Source organism: Theropithecus gelada, chromosome 2 (genome assembly GCF_003255815.1).
Source record: "Theropithecus gelada isolate Dixy chromosome 2, Tgel_1.0, whole genome shotgun sequence".
Taxonomy (NCBI): Eukaryota; Metazoa; Chordata; class Mammalia; order Primates; family Cercopithecidae; genus Theropithecus; species Theropithecus gelada.
The window spans coordinates 107603946-107627668 of NC_037669.1; the positions used below are offsets into that span (position 1 = coordinate 107603946).

General features: G+C 37.1%; 1 protein-coding gene and 1 pseudogene across 3 annotated transcripts in view; both read left to right on the forward strand.

The window, feature by feature from the left end:
- LOC112618911 overlaps positions 1-728 on the forward strand; it is a 1538-nt pseudogene extending 810 nt beyond the window's left edge.
- DCUN1D1 (defective in cullin neddylation 1 domain containing 1) overlaps positions 1-17609 on the forward strand; it is a 48188-nt gene extending 30579 nt beyond the window's left edge. For all 3 annotated transcript variants that reach the window (XM_025376548.1, XM_025376547.1, XM_025376549.1), the window contains exons 5-7: positions 8200-8282; positions 8500-8596; positions 10631-17609. In XM_025376548.1, coding sequence (XP_025232333.1) covers positions 8200-8282; positions 8500-8596; positions 10631-10710 — 260 coding nt within the window. In that variant the 3' untranslated portion in view covers positions 10711-17609. The remainder of the gene's footprint in view (positions 1-8199; positions 8283-8499; positions 8597-10630) is intronic.
- Positions 17610-23723: the final 6114 nt, after the last annotated feature.

Sequence of the window (23723 nt, forward strand, 5' to 3'; positions counted from 1 at the left end):
AAAAAAAAAAAAAAAAAAAAAAAAAAAAAAAAAGAGTGTTCAGACCAAGAAAAGTAATGCAAAACTTCATGATGCGGCCGGGCGCAGTGGCTCACGTCTGTAATCCCAGAACTTTGGGAGGCCAAGGCAGGTGGATCTCCTGAAGTCAGGAGTTGAAGACCAGCCTGACCAACATGGTGAAACCCTGTCTCTACTAAAAATACAAAAATTAGCCAGGCATGGTGGTGGGTGCCTATAATCCCAGCTACTTGGGAGGCTGAGGCAGGAGAATCACTTGAACGTGGGAGGTGGAGGTTGCAGTGAGCCGAGATCGTGCCACTGCACTCCAGCCTGTGTGAGAGAGTGAGACTCTGTCTCAAAAAAAAAAAAATAAAAACAAAAACCTCCTGATGGAGTATGTCAGCACTGTAAAACTGTAAAGAAGTTCTTGAGTGGCGTGTAAAATATAGCAAATACAAACCATTATCAGACCTAAAAAACATGTTAAATGTTTATAGAAGACAGTGGAGGATTCATATAACGTGTAGATCATGTGCCTATGAACTTGAAGTTTGCGCAAAATGTGGAAAGAAGACGTTGCTATTCTGTTCCATAAAGAACCAGGAAAAACAGGAAATATTGAAAATAGAATCTTAAGTTCCAACCATAGAAGAAGTGAAGAAAGTGATGATGATTTAGATTTTGATACTGGTTTAGAAAACACAGGAGGAGACCATCAAGTGAATTAATATCACTGTATTAAAAGTCAGTTTAAATTAGCTGGGTATGGTGGTGCATGCCTGTCATCCCAGCTACTCAGAAGGCTGAAGCAGGAGAATCGCTTGAACCTGGGAGGCAGAGGTTGCAGTGAGCCAAGATCGCACCATTGCACTCCATTCAGGGCAACAGAGCAAGACTCAGTCTCAAAAAAAAAGAAAGGTAAATTTAAGAATGTGAAATTCTGACCAACTTCTGACTATTTCACAAAAGATACTGTGAAATCCTAATGACGAAATCAGAAAAAGCTATAGAAAAATAGATTTTAGGCATGAACAATATAAATTGTGTATGATGTATTACCTAATACTAAACTAAACCAGATTCAGAACTGATGGTTGTATAAGAAAAGAACCACCTCATGTAAAAATAAGATGACATTATTATATTGCTAGCCTCAAAAATTGGTCCTCAGTAAGTGCCTTTTGGTAAATGATCTCAAGTAAATGACTCATAGCAAAAACCTCATTACTTGTGTTTGCATGTTACAGAGCAGAAGCAGCATTCTCAAATAATAACGTTTAACAAGTGTATAGCGATTTTTATTTGTATTTTTATATACCTCATCACATTGCTTTTACCTTTTTTCTTGTGAAATGTGCATACAGAAAAAAATGCATAGAATTTATATAGATAATAAATATAAGGAAAAGCTAATTCATTAAACAGCCAGGTGAAGAAACTACCAGCATCAGAAGATCCCAGTGAGACTCTCTCAGCAAAAGCTCATCTTTCTTCCCAGAGTTGGAAATTATTCTGAATTTTGATAATTAGAGGGACTTAATTCCTTTGCTACCCATGTTTGCGTTCCTAAACAATATAAATTAGCTTTGTCTAGTTTGTTAACTCTTTCCTCTTTTTGTTCTGAAAAATATCAATTGAAAATATCAATCAAAAAAGGTAGCAAAATAGTTCTGTGAACTTTTGCATATTCTTCACCTGGATTCCCAATTGTTAACATTTTACCACGTTTTCTTTATATATCAATGGATGGATGTACACACATATTTTATTTGCTGAACCATTTGAAATTGTTGAAGCACTGGTTTTGAACTTTATGTGAACAGACTTATACTATATATGTTATATCTCTTTTTCATTGTTATAAAATTTGTTGAAATTGATTAAAAAAAGACATTGTAAATAGGCTTTTAAATCACCATTCCATCCTCCCTAGTGAGCTGGCAACATTTTGTTTCTTTTAGGGACTGTGATTGGGTCTAGTCTCAATTCATTTCCATGTTCATCCTGCATTCAGCTGATGATCTGCTGTGAAATCCCACATTATTCTTGTTGATTCTCTTTGAAAGAATAACATGGGGAGTATCTCTGTTTGCATTTTACATTTTACTGTAAGGACTTAAGGATTTATTCTGCAAGGATTCAATTTTAGGCAATAGCTTGTTATTAGGACTTGCTTATTTCTTTTTCTCTATATTTTCCTTCCATTTATTTTAACTGCTATTGCTTCTTGTTACCTTATCAATGACTTTGTTGTCTTTTCCAATACTGCTTCAGAATGTAATATAATAATTCTAAATGATTTAAAATAATGGTAATAGTAAGAACTGATAGGTTATTTACCAGATACTGTTATAAATGCTTTGTGTGTATTAACTCATTTAGCCTTAGAACAACCCAGTAATGATAGGTACTATTGTTATCTTCGTTTTAAACTGAAAGAGAAGTCAACCCAGTTGCCCAAGGTCACTTAACTGGTTGTAGACTAGGGGTTAAAGAGACGAAAACTCATACTCTAAACTACTATGTTGAACCACCTCTCTCTAGCTAAGCTGCTCTCTTCATCACTTAGAAACTTCTTTCTAAGGGCTTCTTTTCCTATACCTGTGACAATTAACGTTTTATCCTTGTTTAATCTTATGTATTTCAGCTCTTAGTTATAACTTACTAATCTTTTTGAGTTAAAGCCTTCCTTTTTTATTCAAAAACACTTGACTGCTTACACTGAGAGCGTAGAGTCAAGAGCATTTTTAGTCTGTCTGGGGTAGTTTGCAATACCTTCAAAAAGGGTATAGTTTTTGAGCCTTGAAGAATAATGCACATTTTCAAGACCAAAGGAAAAAAGCCATTTCAGGTTGAGGGGTTAGCATGTTCACTTGCTCAGAGGTGAAAGAACATTCCACCTTTGAGGAACTGCAAGTGAGTTCATTTGACTAGAAGTGCAAATTTTATCTAAAGGTAATTGGAAATCATTGAAGAATTTTAACATGGAAGTGACACCAGATTCATGCCTGAAAGGTCCATCTCAAAGCACTGTGGCCCTCTGAAAGGAGTGAAAGCTGGACTAGAAGAGAGATTGGTTATGGAGCTATCCCAGTGATTTAGTTAGAAATGAGGAATATCCTAACATAGGCCTTCCCAGTGGGGATGGAGAAGAGATAGATTTAAAAGGTACTTTGGTTGGTTGTATATGATGAGGAAGGAAGGAGCCTTTCTCAGGGATTATCAACACTTTCAGGAGACATCTGGGGAACCTGTAGGGTTTTTGTCATAATGACCTAAGGTTTCTACTGGCCATGGGAAGGGGGTGCAGGGTGGTGGGGATGGGGGCAGTGCTAATGAGAAGTGTTTCATTGAGAAATACTGTAGTGGGTGGTGACATTGAGAGGGAGAAGGAAGAGCAGGTCTGTAGAGGTAAGACAGAGTTCAGTTTGAGCCCTGCTGAGTTGAAGTTGTTCGCGGATACCAAGTTGAAGATGTCTTCAGGCAGTTAGATATCTGAGTCTAGAATATAGAGATAGGTTTCAGATTTAGGAGCTGTTAGGGGTGGTTGAATGTATAACATGAAAAATGATACAGGTTTAAGAATCTGAGGGAGATTAGAAAAGTGGTTATTGTTGACACATATTGTTAAAAAACACCAACATTTAATGGATGAATGGAGGAAGAGGAGCCCCTGGAAAAGAAAGTGAGAAGCCTAGATTGAATGGAGGAAAATCAGTAGAGTGCTTATCATTGAAGCTGAAGGAAGTGACAGTTCTATCAGGAGGTATGCTCAGTTCTCTAAGATATGGCAGAGAGGACATAAGAGTATTCATTTAGTAACCGGAGGGTCTGATGACCCTTCAGAGTTTTAATTTCACTGGGGTGGATGACAGGTTAGACATTGGTTAACAGGATTAGAATGTGTGGGAAATGGGCAAACAGGGCAATGAATGTAGACTGTAAGAAATTCCCTTCTTTTGACCAGGCGCGGTGGCTCACACCTGTAATCCCAGCACTTTGAGAGGCCGAGGTGGGCGGATCACCTGAGGTCAGAAGTTCGAGACCATCCTGACCAACATGGAGAAATCCTGTCTTTACTAAAAATAAAAAATTAACTGGGCGTGGTGGTGCATGCCTGTAATCCCAGCTACTTGGGAAGCTGAGGCAGGAGTATCACTTGAATCCGGGAGGCAGAGGTTGCAGTAAGCAGAGATTCTGCCAGCCTGGGCAACAAGAGTGAAACTCCATCTCAAAAAAAAAAAAAAATTCCCTTCTTTTACAACCTGAACTTTCTTTGTTTTGTGTGTGTGTGTTTTTTGGAGACAGGGTCTCTCTGTCACCCAGGCTGGAGTGCAGTGGCACAACATGACCTACTGCAACCTCAACCTGCTGGGCTTCGTCGATCCTCCTGCCTCAGTCTCTCGAGTAGCTAGGACTGCAGGCATGTACCACCATGCTCGGCTGGTTTTTTTGATTTTTAGTAGAGACCAAGTCTCACTATGTTCAGGATTACAACCTGAACTTTTACTTTTGTCAGATTCTTATTTTGGTATATCAGCTTGACATATCGGCATTTATAGGTGCCACATGGTTAATACTTATTTGAGTATTTCATTGTCATCCTAATTTTATACAAATTAGTTGAAAAGGAAAAAAATACACTAGCAGTATGCTTAGTTCTCATAAATTTAAAGCATTTAAAGTGAAGTGAATTAAGCACACTAATAACAGCAAATATTTAGTCTCAACTGAACATTTTTGGCACTTAAGCCAGATAATTTTACATTGAGTTGGTAAAGAACAGAATTGAACAACCTGGAAGGAATATTGGCTTTACAGATTTTACAGATTGCAAAGATTAAAAGGGAAGTGCCATTAGAAATAGGTGTTAGGTATTTTTTTTTTTTTTTTTTTTTTTTGAGATGTAGTTTTGTTCTTGTCACCCAGGCTGGAGTGCAATGGGGCCATCTCGGCTCACTGCAACTTTTGCTTCCTGGGTTCAAGTGATTCTCCTGCCTCAGCCTCTCGAGTAGCTGGGATTACAAGTGCCCACCATAATGCCGGCCAATTTTTTTGCATTTTTAGTAGAGACGGGGTTTCGCCATGTTGGCCAGGCTGGTCTCGAGCTCCTGACCTCAGGTGATTCGCCCACCTCTGCCTCCCAAAGTGCTGGGATTACATCTGTGAGCCACTGCACCCAGCCGGTATTATGCATGTTTTAGTTCTCTTAAAACATGGGTGTCAGAATTTGATTTTCAAACAAATTATGTATAAAAGTAGGAGATTCTGAGTGCTATTTCAGTATTACCTGTGAAGGGAAGGAGAAAAAGGGTATAGCCAGTAAAGGTGATAAGAGATCCAAGAGAGCTACAGAGCAAGACTCTGTCTCAAATAATAACAATAATAAAAATAAATAAATAAACCTATTTTGATTGACCAAAAAAAAAAAGATCCAAGAAAGATTTTTAAAAGATAAGTGATAACTTGGCCGAGTGCGGTGGCTCATGCCTGTAATCCCAGCACTTTGGTAGACCGAGGTGGGCAGATCACAAGGTTGGGAGATCGAGACCATACTGGCCAACATAGTGAAACTCCATCTCTACTAAAAATACAAAAATTAGCAGGGTGTGGTAGTGTGTGCCTATAATCCCAGCTACTCAGGAGGCTGAAGCAGAATCGCTTGAACCGGGGAGTTGTAGGTTGCAGTGAACTGAGATCGCGCCACAGCACTCCAGTCTGGCGACACAGCGAGACTCCATCTCAAAAAAAAAAAAAAAAAAAAAGATATGTTTCTGTTTCTTGATGGAGTTCAAAATGCCAGAGAACAAGGTAAAGTTGGAGATGTAGAGAAGAGGGGAAAGTGAATCAACAGACAAGATTCCTTGAAGAGGCAGGATGGTATTGGATTTAGAATAGAGGTGTAAGGGGCTTATCCTTGGATAGAAGAAAGGAGAGTTTCTTCTGTTGAGTTTGAAGGAAGATGATGATGGATTTGAAGGTAAGTACGTTTGTATGTGAAACCGTAGGAAGTTTGTCCACTTAACAGTTTCTGAATGCCTACTGTGTATTTCAGTCTGCTAGTTGAGGAATATGTAGTCTCCATCAATGAAGAAAGTTAAGGGTCAGTCTTGCAGGTTTCCAGCTACTGTGTGTGTATGTGGGGGTGGGGGGGTAGGTATTGTTTTTTATGTTGTGTTGTCTGTTTTTAAGAGACCTCACCTGTCACCCAGGCTGGAGTGTGGTGGCATGATCATAGCTTACTGCAGCCTTGATCTCCTGGGCTCAAAGGATTCTCCTGCTTCAGCTTCCTAGAGTAGCTGGGAATACAGGCATATACCACCACGAGTGGCTAATTTTTAAATTTTTTCTAGAGATGGGGTCTTGCTATGTTGCCCAGGCTGGTCATGAACTCCTGACCTCAAGCAGTCTTCCCTCTTCAGCTTCCCAGAGTGATGGGATTATAGGCATGTGCCACTGCATGGAGCCTATAATTGATTTCTTACAAATCATCCATTTTTGACAGCGAATTAGCATAAGTTCGCTCTTTTTTGTTTGTTTTTGAGACTGAGTCTTGTTCTGTCGCCCAGGCTGGAGTGCAGTGATGTGATCTTGGCTCACTGCAACCTCCACCTCCCAGGTTCAATAAATTCTCCTGTCTCAGCCTTCCAAGTAGTTGGGATTACAGGCGCCCGCTACCACACCCAGCTAATTTTTTTGTATTTTTAGTAGAGACAGGGTTTCACCATGTTGGCCAGGCCTGTTTTGAACTCCTGACCTCAAGTAATCTGCCCGCCTTGGCCTCCCAAAGTGCTAGGATTACAGGTGAGAGTCACTGCGCCTAGCCTACTCTTTGTTCTTTTTTTTTCTTTTGAGACGGAGTTTTGCTTTTCTTGCCCAGACTGGAGTGGAGTGGTGTGATCTTGGCTCAGTGCAACCTCCATCTTACGGTTTCAAGTGATTCTATTGCCTCAGCCTCGCGAGTAGCTGGAATTACAGGCGCCCGCCACTATGCCCAGCTAAGTTTTGTATTTTTGGTAGAGATGGGGTTTCACGATGTTGGCCAGGCTGGTCTTAAACTCCTTACCTTGTGATCTGCCTGACTTGGACTCCCAAAGTGCTGGGATTACAGGTGTGAGCCACCGTGCCCGGCTCTTTGTTGCTTTTAAAAATTGGGGCAACACTTGCCCCAATTTTTGTCTTTCTTAATCTCTCATGGTTTCTCAATTATAAAGAATGATTTTGGCCAGGTGCAGTGGCCAAAAAAATGGTTTTGAGATGTCATCTATCAATAAAAGGACTTTTAAGTTACTTAGGATGTAATTTTTCTTGTGCTGAAGGAGTAAATTCAGTCATAAAAACTAGATACTTTCTTAACTACTATGGTTCCTTGAAAGAGATCATAGTTCTCTGTCATGTGATAAGTGTAGTTCTCTGTCGTGTGATCAGTGTAGTTAGTCCTTTGTCATGCGGCATTATTGCCTTCTCTACCCTTCTCTGCTCCATGCCCAATTAAAAAGTCATTTATATTGTCTTTGGCAAACTTTAAGAAATTCTTAGTTTCTTATTAATTTTAAGTTTTAGATGAGTATTTTTAATGGTCTCTTTGTGGTCAGGATCAGTCAGTAAACAATTTAGAGCATAAGGTTACTTAGGATTGAGGAGCAGTCCTTCACATTCCAACCTGTAGGTGTACCTCAGGGGTTCTCAGCTGGGTTGCCCCTCAGGTGGTCTTTGGCAATATATGGAGACATTTTTGATTGTCACCATTGGGGGGTTGAGTGAAGCTGCTACTGGCAGCTAGTGAGTGGAGGTCAGAGAGATTGCTAAGTTTCCTACAGTACACAGGACAGCACCCCTACAACAAATAATTATCTGGCCTAAAATGTTGGAAGTACCCAGGTTGAGAAATCCTGGTGTACAGTAACTAATATTTGAACACTTTTGTGAAGTACTATGTTTAACTGCATTATCTAATTTAAAATACAGAATTCCTCTGTGAGATAAGTAGTATCACTTTTTGCCCTAAAGGCCCTGGTCATTTTTGAAGAAGGAGGATATAAACTTTGGACTCATTTGTATAGGAAATTTTTAATACAAAACTATTCAGGATACAAGTTTTTTATTTTTAGACTTTCTTTGGTCTTACCTTTGTTTGTGATTTTTGCAGGGACAAATATGTATAGCATTTAAACACATAATTCTTTTTTAATATTTCAGATCTAGAAATGGCCATTGCCTACTGGAACTTAGTGCTTAATGGAAGATTTAAATTCTTAGACTTATGGAATAAATTTTTGTTGGTAAGTTCACATTTTCTGCATTTCTCTCTGTTTTCTCTAAAATTCTGCTATGTTTAAAGATAAATTAACATAATGTATTGAATATAGAATGAGAAATTTGATTACCAGAATTTTGTTACACAGTTGTTTTGCATTCTTGTATTTAAAATTTTCCAAACTGTTTTTGTCCAGCTCATTTTAGTGATACAAATGTATTTTGTTTTTGTTTTTTAAATAGGAACATCATAAACGATCAATACCAAAAGACACTTGGAATCTTCTTTTAGACTTCAGTACAATGATTGCAGATGACATGTCTAATTATGATGAAGAAGGTAATGAAATTTTTTTCCACACCAATTTTTTTTGACCTGTCTTTTTATCACACACCCCTGAACTTCTTCAGTACTTTTGTTTTTCTCGGAGTTGGAATTCCCTCCTCTGAGCTTTTGTTATGATTTTTTTTTTTGAGATAGAGTCTCACTGTTGCCCATGGTGGGTGCACTGGTGCGAGCATGGTTTATTGCAAGTCTTCAAACTCCTGGGCTCAGCAGTCCTCCTGCCTCAGCCTCCCAAGTAGCTAGGACTACAGGCATGCGCCACAGTGCCTAATTTCTTAATGTTTTATAGAAGTAGGGGTCTTACTGTCTTGTATTCCTGGCCTCAAGCAGTCCTCCTGCCTTGGCCTCCCAAAGTGTTGGGATTATAGGCATGAGCCACTGTGCCCAGCTCCAGGCTTTTTTTAATGCTCTTCTGAATGTATGAAATACCTTCATACATTTACCAATCTATATTTTTCTGTTTCCTTCAATTCCAACTCAGCATTCATGTCTTCCAGAAAGGCATGAGTAATTTTCATCCATGTTTTAGGTTTTCAGTTTACTTTAGGAACCTTTTTACTTGATGTGCTTTTGTACCTATTTGTATATCTTTTTCATCTGTTAGTCTTCTGTGTAAGCTTGATTGTAAACTCCTTAAGTTCAGTGACTTTTTTTTTTTTTTGAGATGGAGTCTTGCTCTGTTGCCCAGGCTGGAGTGCAGTGGCGCAGTCTCGGCTCACTGCAACCTATGCCTTCTGGGTTCAAGTGATTCTCCTGCCTCAGCTTCCCAAGTAACTGGGATTACAGGTGCCTGCCACTACACCCAGCTAATTTTTTGTATTTTTAGTAGAGATGGGGTTTCACCATGTTGGCCAGGCTGATGTCAAACTGCTGACCTTATTGTCCACCCGCCTCGATCTCCCAAAGTGCTGGGATTACACGCATGAGCCACTGCGCCCGGCCTATTTTTTTGTTGAAACTTACTTCAACTGCCTAATATAGTACTGTTGGCATTCAGTAAATAGTCACTGAATACTTTTCTGCTATTTCTTCATAAATGTATAAAGATGGCGCTACCATCCACTACTAGGATGTGGACTTGTATTTTTCTATATGTGGCAGTGATTTACATTGATTTCTTCATACATATTTCCCTAGTCCACTTGAGAATTGGCAGGATGCAGGATGGAGATTTTTTTTGAAAAACCCCCTGTGAGCTTGGTGTCTTTAAAAGTGTCCTGGAATCATTAAGGCTAATCAGGGATGATGTTATTTCTTTTCTTCATTTTCATTGTCGTTTATAATCTTCCCTCCAAAGTGAGAAATGTTGAATCATGCGTATACCTAATAATTGTGTCTTCTGTTACGTTTTACACAAAAATGGAGAGCGTTCTGAGTTGGAGATGGGCATGTGAATGTGTAGAGGCATGCATATATTGAATTTTACACCTCTTAGTAATGTATTAGCATGAAATAGGATGGAATTTGACACTTCCTGTTAATTTCCTTTGTGAGATGGCCACAGAATGCTTGAAAACTTGTTTCTCCTCCTATGCCTTCAGCACTGGCAGCATGCTATCATATCATAGCCCCTCCTTAGGCTGCCAGTTTTTGTTTTTTTTTTTGAGAGGGAGTCTCGCTTTGTTGCCCAGGCTGGAGTGCAGTCGCGCGATCTTGGCTCACTGCAAGCTCCGCCTCCCGGGTTCACGCCATTCTCCTGCTTCAGTCTGCCAGTTTTGACCAAATTACTTCCATTGCCTGACTTCAGTGGCCTTCAGAAAATCATATTATTGATTAGTTACCAGACAAGTTATTTTTATCACTCAAGGAACAACCAAATGTTGGGAGTAGTCACAAGGAATACAAGGAATATTTGGGGTAAAAACTCCAAAAAGTTTGAGTTTTGAAAGACTTAATCAGTGGGAATAGATAAGAATGATATACTTTAACACTTATGAGGAAGTCTTAAAAAAAGGATTCTGTTGAAATATTAGTCTTATTTCTTCTTTTTCTCCCTTCTCTTTCTTTCATATTTTTTCTTTTTTCCAGGAGCATGGCCTGTTCTTATTGATGACTTTGTGGAATTTGCACGCCCTCAAATTGCTGGGACAAAAAGTACAACAGTGTAGCACTAAAGGAACCTTCTAGAATGTACATAGTCTGTACAATAAATACAACAGAAAATTGCACAGTCAATTTCTGCTGGCTGGACTGAACTGAAGATCAATCCTCACAATTCAGACTGAGGGTTGAGACAAAACTTTAAGGATACATCTTGGACCATATCGTATTTCATTCTTCTAATGGTGGTTTGGGCTTGTCTTCTAGTCTGGGCCGCTCTAAACATTTATAATTCCAACATTGTGGATTTCATCTTATATCTGTGGACCATCCTAGTTTATTCTCCCATAAGTCTTAGAAGCTTTATGGTGATTATTTTGAGGTTTTCATTCTCGCATAAAGCACAATGCTGTCTTCATCAGAAAACAGTTGGCATAAGAATTAAACATATGAACATCACAAAACAATTTATAAAAACTTCTTAAATATACGCTTTGGGCTAGTTGCAAAGACTATGCTAATAGCACTTCCAATGAGAGTGATATATTTAAGTGTACTGGATCTGGAATGGTGTTTTGGTTTGGGGGGAATTTTTTTTTCCTGGCAAATCACATGTGGTGTTGATGTGAGTATCTGATGAAAAAACAATGTCAGAATAACCAACATGAAAATTTTTTAGGATAACTTGGTGCCTACCTGAAAAATGTATTGTGTTTTAGACTCTTGATTTCAAAAGGTTCCACAGAACTTGTCTGCGCTTACCTTACCCATGTTTATATATAGCTGTCCTACAGGGAGCTTTTATTTAGAAAATGTCTGCATAATGTTAGATTCTTCTCCTGTCTACATTATGCACTACATAATTGGACTTCATTATGCTTTTGAAATGCTTATCTGCCTGTCACATAAGTTAAACTATTTAATTTGTTTTGAATGTTTTGGATTGCTACACAATACAATATTCTAAATTTAGGCATGAGGGTTTTTTTGTTTTGTTTTTACTTTTTTTTTTGTCATCGCACTATGGAACACAAATGAAATTCTCTTAATTTATAAGAAGATAGTTGCAGTTGAATTTTGAAAATGGTTGTAATGAGCCATGAAGTTCAATCTTTATAATATAGGTACTGCTCTTTCAGACAAATAGTCCATTTTCGATGACTTATTATTTTGTTGAAATTGCTTTAACTGCTAATCACTGTGGTTGCCAAATACTTCAGGAGTGAAGATTTTCAAACAAGCATACACGATGCAAAATACCAATCTGGCTTCTAGTCTCTCTACTGTTTTTGTTTCACTCAGATTAGCTCAGTTTTCTCATCAAAGCAGAATGCTATCTTGTATGTATTTTTTTCATTACAAGACCCATGAGCTGCTTTTATGCTGAAAATGGTCATTTCCCTGTTCCCTTACTGACATGTGAAGAAGGGTTTCTTGCTTTCTTAAACATTTCTGTAAGGCAGGCTAGAAATGTAAACTTCAAATGTCAGATGATTATGGTCTTTTGATAGGAATACATTCTGCTTGGGATATACATCCAGGCACTCTCTAAGGTTCTAGGGTTGATATTAACAAAGGAATGTACTTTAGAATAGCAGTACATTTTATGCAAATATGGAAATTATTTTAAGAAACAATGACATATCAAAACTGCTTTTTATTTACATGATTTAAATAGACTAGAAAGCTTTCCCTATAAACATATTAATATTCCAATCATAACTTTAATTCAAGAATGCAGTTTTACCAAAAGAAAAATTTGAAATTTCTATTCAGGCTACTGTAATTGGTTATTAAAAGAAAAAGGAAAAAGAATCCTGCTGCTTTCAGTATTTCCTGATTTCATTTTTTGTAAATATAAAGAACTTCAATTATGAAAAATTTTTAAAAGATATATATATATATATCTATATATATGTACTGTTTTGTTTCCTGTCTTGAAGATTTTGAGTTATGGTTATTGGTTTCACATTGATTAATTCACATATGCTGTGTTTTGAAATGAGATCCCATTAGCTTTTTTTTTTTTTTTCCCAATATAAAGTGTTTTCTTTAAAAGTCTGATATTGGTTTGTGGCCTAGTGCCTTGGATTTTACATATTTTTCTTTTTAAATGCAAAACCTTTTCAACAAAATAGTGTTTGTCATCAGGTTGGTACTAAACATTTATAATTACTGTGTAATTATAAACAAAAATACATAAAGCTTTGAATATAATTATGTAGCATAAAAGTTAAGGTTGTTCACTATGATGGCATCTTAGAATTAAACAAAATTTTTACTAGGGCTGAAAAGAGAAGACTGATTTAATGTGGTGTGATTATTCTGAAGATAAATGTCTGGTTACAGGGAATATTTTGTACTAAAAAATGATGACACATATGGCTGTGTGTGTTTGAGTCTGTGTCTGCGAGAGAGCCAGAGAGAGAGAGAGTTGACAGAGGAAGGGAGAGAGACACACACACCCCTTGAATTGCTTTAATTCCTAAGCGTTTCAGTCCTCATTCCGGTAAACTCCCCATGCTGATTCTTTGTTTTAAACTGAACCATAGGTACAGTTTCCTTTTTGCCAAATGTCAAAACAGGTACACATTTTAAAATGTAATGCTTTTTAAATAGAAAAATGTATAAAATTAGAAGTGCCCACATATAAAAAATACTTGAGATGAAGATTATCTTTAGTGAATATCATCTGCATATCTCTGTAAGTTCGATTGTGTTTCTTACAGTCCCTGTTATATTACCAACAGAGGCAATAAAAGCTTCAGTGAAATTGCCATGACTAAATCTTTTCACATATTTCAGTGTATTTTTTTTAATAGATTAAAAATATCCCTGAAAACTTTTCCAGGAAGAATAATTATTCATGGAAAGAGCATTGTAATGGCATGTTTTGGGGAGAAAAGACATGTCAAGTCTTGTTTACTACATTTAAAATGTTTACAACGATACTGGGCTGCTTTATTAACAATACTGTACTTGTGTAATATGGCATTATAAGTACATGTCCTTCCTTAGACTTTTAAAAGTTTTAGCGAGAGAAAGTAAATTTACTCAACAAAATAACATGAGAAATCTTTTACATAATATCTTTACTGGGGAATTCTTATTTAAGCAAGGTACACTATTTTTTCCTCAGACTTGAATGAAGTGTCTATTTTTTATTTGATGATAAGAAGTGAGTAGTAGTAGCTAACTTAATGTACACTTTGCTTAGGTTTTTAAACATGTTACTATTAAGACTACGTATTGTAAACCTTCTGTAATTTTCACATATGAATGACAGGAGAAAGTTAAACCTAATCGAAGGAGTTTTGGAATAAAAAGAAAGTGGTGCTGGGGAAATTTACCATGGTTCACAAAGTATGCCTTTGTAAAACTGAATCAACTTTTAGCAAGAATTAATTTATGTAGTTCTAAATGTTAAATTGTGTATATTTAACAGAAAATACTTATCTGGCACCTCAGTAGTTTTCTTTAAATGTTACCTTTTAACAATATGATTTATATTGAATACTTAGATGTTTTCATAAGATTTTATCAAATTTGATAATGTAATGATAAAATGTTTTTTAAATGTGAACTATTTAACGTATAAATGAGGACACAAAACCTGAATTGTGATTTCTACATAATGTGATAATTAGGGTTCAAATTATGACTCATCATTTAATTGATTATAAATGAGTATATTTCTGAACTCTTTATTGCCTCCATTTTTACAATCATAATATAGCAATAATTTCTATTTTTATTTCATAGAACTGTGGTGAAGTTATTTATCATGACACCTTTATCTTTGATTTCTGAGGGAAAGGGGTGTGTATTTCGTAGTTAAGATAAATGAGAAAATTCCTAATAGTACAAATGCCCTTTTCCAGGTTTATCTTTGCTAATTTGTTGCCATTTTTCTTAAATATTTGCTTTATTTGTACCTGATTTCTGGAGGCAAATAGTGCTATTTTTTCAAACTCATAATACAGTTACATAAATGATTTTATCAGAGCATTCTTGCTATCTCATTTTCTTTCCTACCTGTTAGTAAGTAGCATTTCTTGCTCACCAACTCATTTATTTGACAACTTTCCACTAGGGTCAATGTTTCCTATTAATGTGTTTTTTTATTTTCCTTTGGTTAATTTTTAAAAATCTGTCACAAATAAGGAAGTTATGATGAAAGATGCACAGCCTTTGTAGTTAGTGGAATTCTTAATAAGTAATGTCTTTATGGAGTTTTAAAGGGAAATTATTTAAAGGGAATCATGTTATAGTTGTCCATTTTTTAAATTGAGATTTGAAGTGTTTTAAAGTATAGCCCCAGTTTCTATTTACTTACAAGTGCTTCATGATTGTTTTCAGTTTAAGTTTTTGCCGTTGTGCTGTGCAGAAATCATAATGTAGTTTGTAATACTTTCGAGCATTGGTCTTGAAGCTATAACTTGGGGTTGCTGTCCTTCATGAGGTAGGGCCACAGCAGGCAGGCTTCTTCCCACTTCCTTTGTGGTGTTCGACTTTTATCTGTTGTAGGCTGTTAGTGTTTCATATTTGATTTGGTTTGGAGAAAAATAGTTAAATTTTTTTTTTTAATGATTGGCTTTAGAGGGACTATTACCTCTTTGGCATATCTGTCAGAGGAATGGAAAGAAATGGAGTCTGACTAAAAATCATGCCAGCTTGGTCACTGAAGGCAGCACTGCTTTGAAAAGAAGAATTTTGAACCCACGTCGTAAAAGCAAAGCCTGATGGGAAACAGTGAAGTGTTTGAAACTTAGGGGCATCATGTAAGTGGCTTAATGAGCAAACAAACTAAAAGGAACATATTCCTTTTATATTTAAAAAGTATATATGTATTCAAATACATGTTCATATGAATATTACAATTTTATTTCCGGTTATGAAATATTCTGAGAAAACCTTATATCTGATGGAAAACTTGGGCAATATCCAATAGCAAGCAAGAGATTCTTACAAAAAGAAATACCATAGGGCACAAAGTTGGGGGAAGACAAATTAATGAAATGGCTAAGGGACAATGCTAATTCAATCGTTAACAGTGATTTTGTCACATGACTTATAGCTAAAAGAGCAATGTTTAATCAGTAAGATTTAGAGATGGGTGTACTTGGAATCCTTTGAAAGTAGTGTGTTTAGTTTTCAAGGAAATGCTAATATTCTTAATCCTAGTAGTATATTAGACTTTGTTGTGTTGAATATATCAAATGAATGAGCTTTGAGCCAGAGCTTTAAAATAGTGATTTCTAAGACTTTGTTACAGTGGTACTTAAAAAATTGCTTTGTATAATTTACACACTGTAAAATTCACCGATTGTAAATGTACAATTAATTGGTTTTAGTAAACTTAGGAATTGTACAATCCAGTTTTAGAACATTTCCATCAGCCCCCAAAATTTACTCATGCTGCTCTGCAGTTAATTCACTCCTACCTCCAGCCCCAGGCAGCCACACTGATCTGCTTTCTGTACAGATTTACCCTTCTAGAAATTTCACAGAGTTAGAATCATGCAGTTAGTCTTTTATATCTGGCATCTTTCACTTAGCATGTTTTTGAGGTTCATCCATGTTGTAGCTTACACCTGCGTGTGGTTCCTTTAGTTGCTGATTTAGTGTTCACTGTTTGGATATACAACATTTTGTTTATCCATTCACCAGTTGATAGACATTTGACTGGCCTACAATGAGTTTTTTTTTAAATTGTGAATAACAATGCTATGAAGATTCATAAATACGTCTTTGTGTGGACATGTTTTCATCTCAGATTCCTAGTTGTGGAATTGTCAGGTTGTGTGGTAAATTTATATTTAACGTTTTAAAAAACTGCTAAACTTTTTCCAAACTGACTGTACTTTTAGAGCTATTCCTGCCAGGTGCATGCGGGCTGCAGTGTCTCCACATCCTTGCCAATACTTGTTGTTGTCTTTCTGATGACAGCCATTCTGGTGGGTATATATTTTATGTGTGTAAGTTACGCCTAGGCATCCCAACTCATGTATTGATTGGATGTGCAATTTGAGTGAGTTTCAAGTGGCCTGAGGGATTGCTGTAAAATTAGTTACTGTAGACACGTACTCTCTTGAAGGTAGTATTTTCTGTAGTCAGTGAGGGTAGTAATAATACTTCCGATGGGGGTTCCAGTCCCTCAGTGATCTCTGGTGAGAAGAAATGTGTCAGTGAAGAGTGGTGCTGATGACTGGTGCTTTTGCTCTGTTACTGTTTGTACCATGGTTGATACAGCTGCTCGACTAGTCTGTGACTGCTGGTGGTAATTAAATTTTATACACATTACTGTGTGCAGATAGTTACTGTCTTAATATTAAGTTTCCCAGAGATTTTACTTTTGAGATAACTGAGAATTAATGACTCTTTGAATTTATAAAAATTTAGTTGATACCGTTCAGTTGCTGCCAGCCACCTGTGTTCTTATACCTAGGAGACATTGGAGTGAGTGCTTTTTAAAAATTTTAATGGGGTATGTAAGATACATGTAAAAGGAGAATTGCGTAATGAACTCATTTTAACATGATCAGTTCATTCTTGATTTATCTAAATGCCATTCATCTTTGAACCCCTATTTATTTTGAAGCAAATCCCAGATAGCGAATCATTTCATTTGTAAATATTTCAATGGGTATGTCTAAAAGATAAGGACTGTTAAATAAAACCACAATTCTGTTATTAGACTTAACTGTTAACAGTTTGTTAGTGTTAATAACCAGCAGTGTTCAAGTTGTGCCTTTTTTTTTTTTTTTCTAATTCAAGTCAGGATTCAAATATTTCTACATTACATAGATCTCAAATGTCCTACCCAATGGATCCCCACACTCTCCACTCTTTGGCTTCAAATTCATTTATTTGAAAAAACAGTGATTGCTTTAGCACTTTAAATTTCTATGCAGTTTTCAAATTTAAGGTGAAATTTTGATGTACTTAATAAAAAATATATTCTAACTTGAATATATTTTTAAAGTTAATGTAGTATATAAGAAGTTATTATATCAACAGATTTTCCTTTAACTTAAAAATACACTGTGACTTGTGTCCAGAACTCCTGCAACTTAATGAAAAAAACAACCCAATTTATAATTGAGCCAAGGATTTGAATGGACATTTATCCAAAGAAGATATACAAATGGCCACTAAGAATGTGAAAAGATGCTTAATATCATTAGCCATTAGGGAAATGTAAATCAAAACCACAATGAGATAACACTTCATGCCCACTAGGATTGCTTTAATCAGAAACAAACAGTAACAAGTGTTGCTGAGGATGTGGAGCCACTGGAACATCTGTAAGTTGCTGATAGGACTGCAAACTGGTGCAGCTGCTTTGAGAAACGGTTTGGCCATTCCTCATTTAATAAACACAGAGGATATGACCGGCAAATCTCCTAGATATATACTCAAGAGGATTGGAAACATGTTCATATAAAAATTTGTGTGTATTTACAGCATTATTCGTAATTGTTAAAAATTGTGAAACCCAAATGTCCATTAACTCATGACTGGATAAGCACAATCTTAATAGTCATTCAGTGGAATAATACTTGGCAGTAAAAGGAATGAGGGAAGTACTGATACATGCTGCAACATGCATGAATCTTGAAAATATTATGCTCAGTTAAAGAAGCCAGTCACAGAAGTGCACACATTGTACTAATCCATTTGTATGACATGTCCAGAATAGGCAAATCGATAGAGAAAAAGATTAGCGGTTGCCAGGGGCTATGGTTGGAGGTGGAGAATACAAAGTGAGAACTAATAGATACAAATTTCTTTTTGGAATGATGAAAATGTTCTAGAATTAGATAGTGGTGATGATTGCACTACTTTGTGAATATACTAAAAATTTTAGGCTTTAAGACAGTCTTACGGCATATGAATTTACATATCCATAGTGATTTTTAAAAATATAAGCATGCATATCTAAAGACAGTACAATGGAACTTCATAATACATTCTTTGAAAGCATCAGGATAATACATAGTTCCCCATTTTATCTGATTTTGGAGAGAGAACTGATTACACATAGGATTGTTGCATTTCTGTTTCATACACATGTAGCTGTACATTTTCCCTCTTCAAAATTTCCCTCTTTAAAAACAGGAAACCCTGCACCTTCTAATAATTTTTGATGAGTGGAACTTGGTAAAAACCTGAAATAGAAAATCCAGCTAATAATACTGAAGATAAAAGTATACTTCTACTTCTGTCATATCTGGAAGGAGTGTGTAGGGAATTTATTTTCAGTGGTTTTTGAAAGTAGTTTAAAGCCTAGCAGACTGTAACTTTGCAATGTTTTCTTACTAGCAGGAGTGTGTGAAGGGGCTGCTCTGCATAGCATTCGTGTCTGAGAGATTTACTGCCCAGCCCATGCTCAGCTGGATACAGGCAGTTTTTGGGCCTCCTTGTACCTCTACTAAGCCGCAAGGGAGAATAGGTTGGTAGTTTCTGTGGACTATCCTTATCAGGCGGAAATAATGACATGAAGTATTGATACCGTACCTAGTTGACAGAAGAATTTGGGAAGTCTGAATTCAGGTGGAATAGAATTGTTTCCTTTGATTTTTCGCTTTGAATACTCCCTAGCCTACTTTCTTCCCTTAACTTTTAATAGTGCTATGACTTTACTCAAGGGAGGATGTGTTCTTTAGACCAACCCTATCATAGCTGGAATAAATCTACATAACTCCCCCTGGATTTAAGTAGCTGGATCAGGTTTCCTAGCTGTAGCCAGCTCCTTGTTCATTAACTTGCTTGAGCTGATGAGCTGTGGGTTTTTCTAGAGGGAAGTAACCCTTGATATTTATATCTGTGGAAAAAAAAATAAATTTGAGATGTTGTTAAATGATCGAATTGGCTTTTATTTGCAATTTATGAATTGGGCATCATTATCTAAAAATCTACACTGGGCGTGGAAGAACAGTCAGTTTTTATAAGGTATCTTGAGCAGGAACAAGGAAACAGCGTAATACAAAATGCAGTTGGTTAACATTAGGTTACTTCAGGTTACTTTCCTTGTAAGGGTGAAATAGAGGAGACTTTCTCATCATGCAGGCTGAAACTGGCCTGTTTAGAGATTTGGCTATTCTCTCTTTCTCTTGATTTATCAGAAGCTCAGATAAACAACTTAGTTTTGGTTTGGTGGTCTGGAACTTTAGCACGAGTGACTTAGTTTTGGTTTGGTCTGTTGATGGTGCAGGAGCCCCGTCCAAATCCATGGCCTCCTGTAGGTTTCATTTAACGGTTATAGAACTTGAAGTGTGTTCCATTCTATAAGTGAAAGTTAATGTTGACTTTCATTTCAGGAAAGATTTTCTATTTATCTCTAGACAGAGAGTGATTGAGGAAGTGGTTACTTTAAAATGTTTCCTAAAAGCTAATTTATGCATCATTGCCATCTCCTCTCAGAGAGTCTGTTTGATTTGTACATTTACTTCAGAGTGAGCGATCCCAGTAAATTTGTGTAACTGCTTTGGAGAATGTCTTCCTCTTTAACCAGACCTAGGAAGAGTCTGTCCATTGGTCTAAAGACACCGGTGCCAGGATGTGCCTTTGAAGGCAAGTTCCCAAAGTGCATGGGAAGGAATTCAAGTTCTAAATCCAGATAATCAGTTTAGCTATTAAAGCTCCGATATGCAGGATCTTCTCTGATGACTGTTTAATCTTTTCTGGTAGAGGCTTATCTCTTCAGAGATCGCAACTTATTTCCCATTGCCAATTGCATGTTTAAGTAGTAATTGGTTCAGCATGATATCCCCATCTTGATGAGCACTTTGATTGTGTTCAGTTTGAAGAAGTCATCTGTAAAATGACAATCCACCAAAAAGATGGGTCCCTTTTGAAACTGTTAGCCTGTGACTAGAACAGGCTGGCTTCTGTGCCTATTAGCTGTGGTTAGCAGGATCCCATGTTTCTGTTACCTGCCAGCCTTCCTCCTGACGGGGAGGTAGGACATATCAGTGCTTTATCGATAACGTTATTCAAAGTATTTTGAGATAGCAGAGGACCTGGTCTGTTTGCTTCAATTGGTCTGTTAATAAAAAACACCAATCTTGATATTGAGAGATCCTTGAGGATATTAATTCAAGTGTTATCTTAGAATATGTCTTCTTTTTATTGGATTATAAAAAAATTGAAAAATATATTCTGGATCAAATCTTAGATATTTATTTTGTATTTACTTTTTCCTGGTTGGTGACTTCTCTTTTCATTTTATTCATGGTGTTTTTTTTGAGACAGGCTCTTGCTCGTCTCTCAGGCAGGAGTGCAGTGGTGAAGTCATGGCTCACTGCAGCCTTGACCTCCTAGGCTTAAGTGATTTTCCTGTCTCAGCCTCCTAGTAGGTGGGACTACAGGCTTATGCCACCACACATAGATAATTTGTAAGTTCATAGAGATGGGGTCTCACTATGTTGGCCATACTGGTTTCGAATTGCTAGGCTGTAGCCATCCTCTTGCCTTCGTCCCCCAAAGTGCTGGGAGTCCAGGTGCAAGCCACTGAGCCTGTCCTGATTTTCTCTTTGAGTGTATATTTGTGGGTCTTCAATTTAGGTTTCTTGTTTGATTTGAGTGAATTTATACATGTGGTATGTGAAGTAAGGGTCTAGGTTCTTCCTTTTTTATTTCTTTACAAAAAGATACCCAATTTTTCCAATACCATCCATTAAAAAGACTCTCCTTTCCCCCCTTAATTATCTTGGTACCTTTGTCAGCATCAATTGCCTGTGTGTGTGGGTTTATTTCTGGGCTCCCTTCTTTTCCATGGATTTCTAGGTCAAGTCTTAAACCTGTGGCAACTGCCTTGGCTACTGGAGCTTTCTGTTTTCACATCAGTGCTTTCAGTTCTCCAACTTTGTGGTTTTATGAAATTTTTGATCACTTTAGGTCCTTGATATTTGCATTTGATTATCATTATTATTATTTTTTTGAGACAGTCTTACTCTGTCACCCAGGCTGGAGTGCAATAGCGTGATCTTGGCTCCCTGCAACCTCTGCTTCCTGGGTTCAAGTCATTCTCCCACCTCAGCCTCCTGAGTAGCTGGGACTACAGATACCCACCACCACACCCAGCTAGTTTTTGTGCTTTTAGTAGAAATGTGTTTTTTTCATGTTGGTCAGGCTGGTATTGAACTGCTGGTCTCAAGTGATCTGTCCGCCTCAGCCTCCCAAAGTGCTGGGATTACAGGTGTGAGTCACCACACCAGGCCTCTACGTACAAATTCTAGTATCACTTTTTCCTAGAAAACAACAACAACAACAAAAACCCAAAAACTTTTTTAAAAAGTCCTGCTGGGAATTTGATGGAGATTGTAACCACTGTTGAATGGTTCTCAACCAAGGGCAAATGTGCCCCAAAGGGACATTTGGCAATGTCTGGAGACATCTTTTATTACAACTAGAGTAAGGTGGTGCTACTGGCATCTAGTGGGGCTGAGGATGTTGCTAAACATTTTTTTTGTTTGTTTGTTTGAGATGGAGTCTCACTCTGTCTCCCAGGCTGGAGTGCAGTGGTGTGATCTTGGCTCACTGCAAGCTCCGCCTCTTGGGTTCACGCCATTCTCCTGCCTCAGCCCCCCGAGTAGCTGGGACTACAGGCACCCGCCACCACGGCTGGCTAATTTTTTTGTATTTTTAGTAGAGACGGGGTTTCACCGTGTTAGCCAGGATGGTCTCGATCTCCTGACCTTATGATCTGCCCGCCTCGGCCTCCCAAAATGCTGGGATTACAGGTGTGAGCCACCGCGCCCAGCCATGCTAAACATTTTATAATGCACAGGATGGCTCCATATAACAAAGAGTTGTCCTAAGTGCCAATAATGCCAAGGTTTAGAAACCTTACATTAAATCTGTAGATTACTTTGAGGGGAATTGCCATTTTAAGAATATTGAGTCCTCCAATCCAGAAACATAGGATGTCATTTATTTAAATGTTTAATTTTTCTAAGCAGTTTTATGATTTTCTGTTTGCAGGTATCGTACTTTGGTTTAATTTATTTTTTTAAGTGTTCTTTTTTTTTTTTTTTTTTTTTGAGATTGAGTCTCGCTCTGTCACCCAGGCTGGAGTGCAGTGGCGTGATCTCAGCTTACTGCAACCTCCAGCTCCCCTGGTTCAAGCGATTCTCCTGACTCAGCCTCCCGAGTAGCTGGGATTACAGGCATGCACCACCATGCCCAGCTAAGTTTTGTATTTTTAGTAGAGATGGGGTTTCACCATGTTGGCCAGGATGGTCTCAATCTTCTGACGTTATGATCTGCCCGCCTCAGCCTCCCAGAGTGCTGAAATTATGAGTGTGAGCCACCGCACCTGGCCTTAAGTATTCTTTTTGATGCTGTTGCAAATTTGTTTTTTTTAGTTTTGTGTTTTGTTTCTAGTATACATAACTAAAGTAGATTTTCATATATTGATCTTGGATCCTGGGACTGTGCTAAACACTTTTATTAGTTCTAATAGTTGTTTGATTTCTTAAGATTTACTATGTACAAGATTATATCATCTGTAAATAGACAGTTTAATTCATTTGTAAACAACGTGCCTTTAGTTATTTTTTATTGTCTTATTGCATTGGCTAGTACAATGTTGAATAGAAGTGGTGAAGATGTCACTTTTGCCTTTTTTTCCATTGTTGGGGGAAAACATTAAGTTTTTCCATTATTAAGTATAATATTAGTTGTACATTCTCTTTTAAGCCTTTGTTGAGGATTTTTATCGTGAATGGGTGTTGAATTTTTGTCACATGCTATTTTTTAATCACATGCTATTTGTGTATTGAGATCATCACGTGGTTTTTTGTTCTTTATTAATATGTTATATCACTTTGATTTTTGGATGTTAAACCAACCCTGCATTCCTGGGGCAAACAGCACTTGATCATGATATATAATCCTTTTTATATGCTGCTGAATTGGGTTTGCTAATATTCTTCATTGAGGTATAATTCACATAACATAAAATTCACCCCTTTATAGTGTACAATTCAATGATTCTTAGTATTTTCACAGGATTGTACAATGGTCAGTAGTATCTAATTCCAGAACATTTTTATCACCCCACAAAGAAACTCTG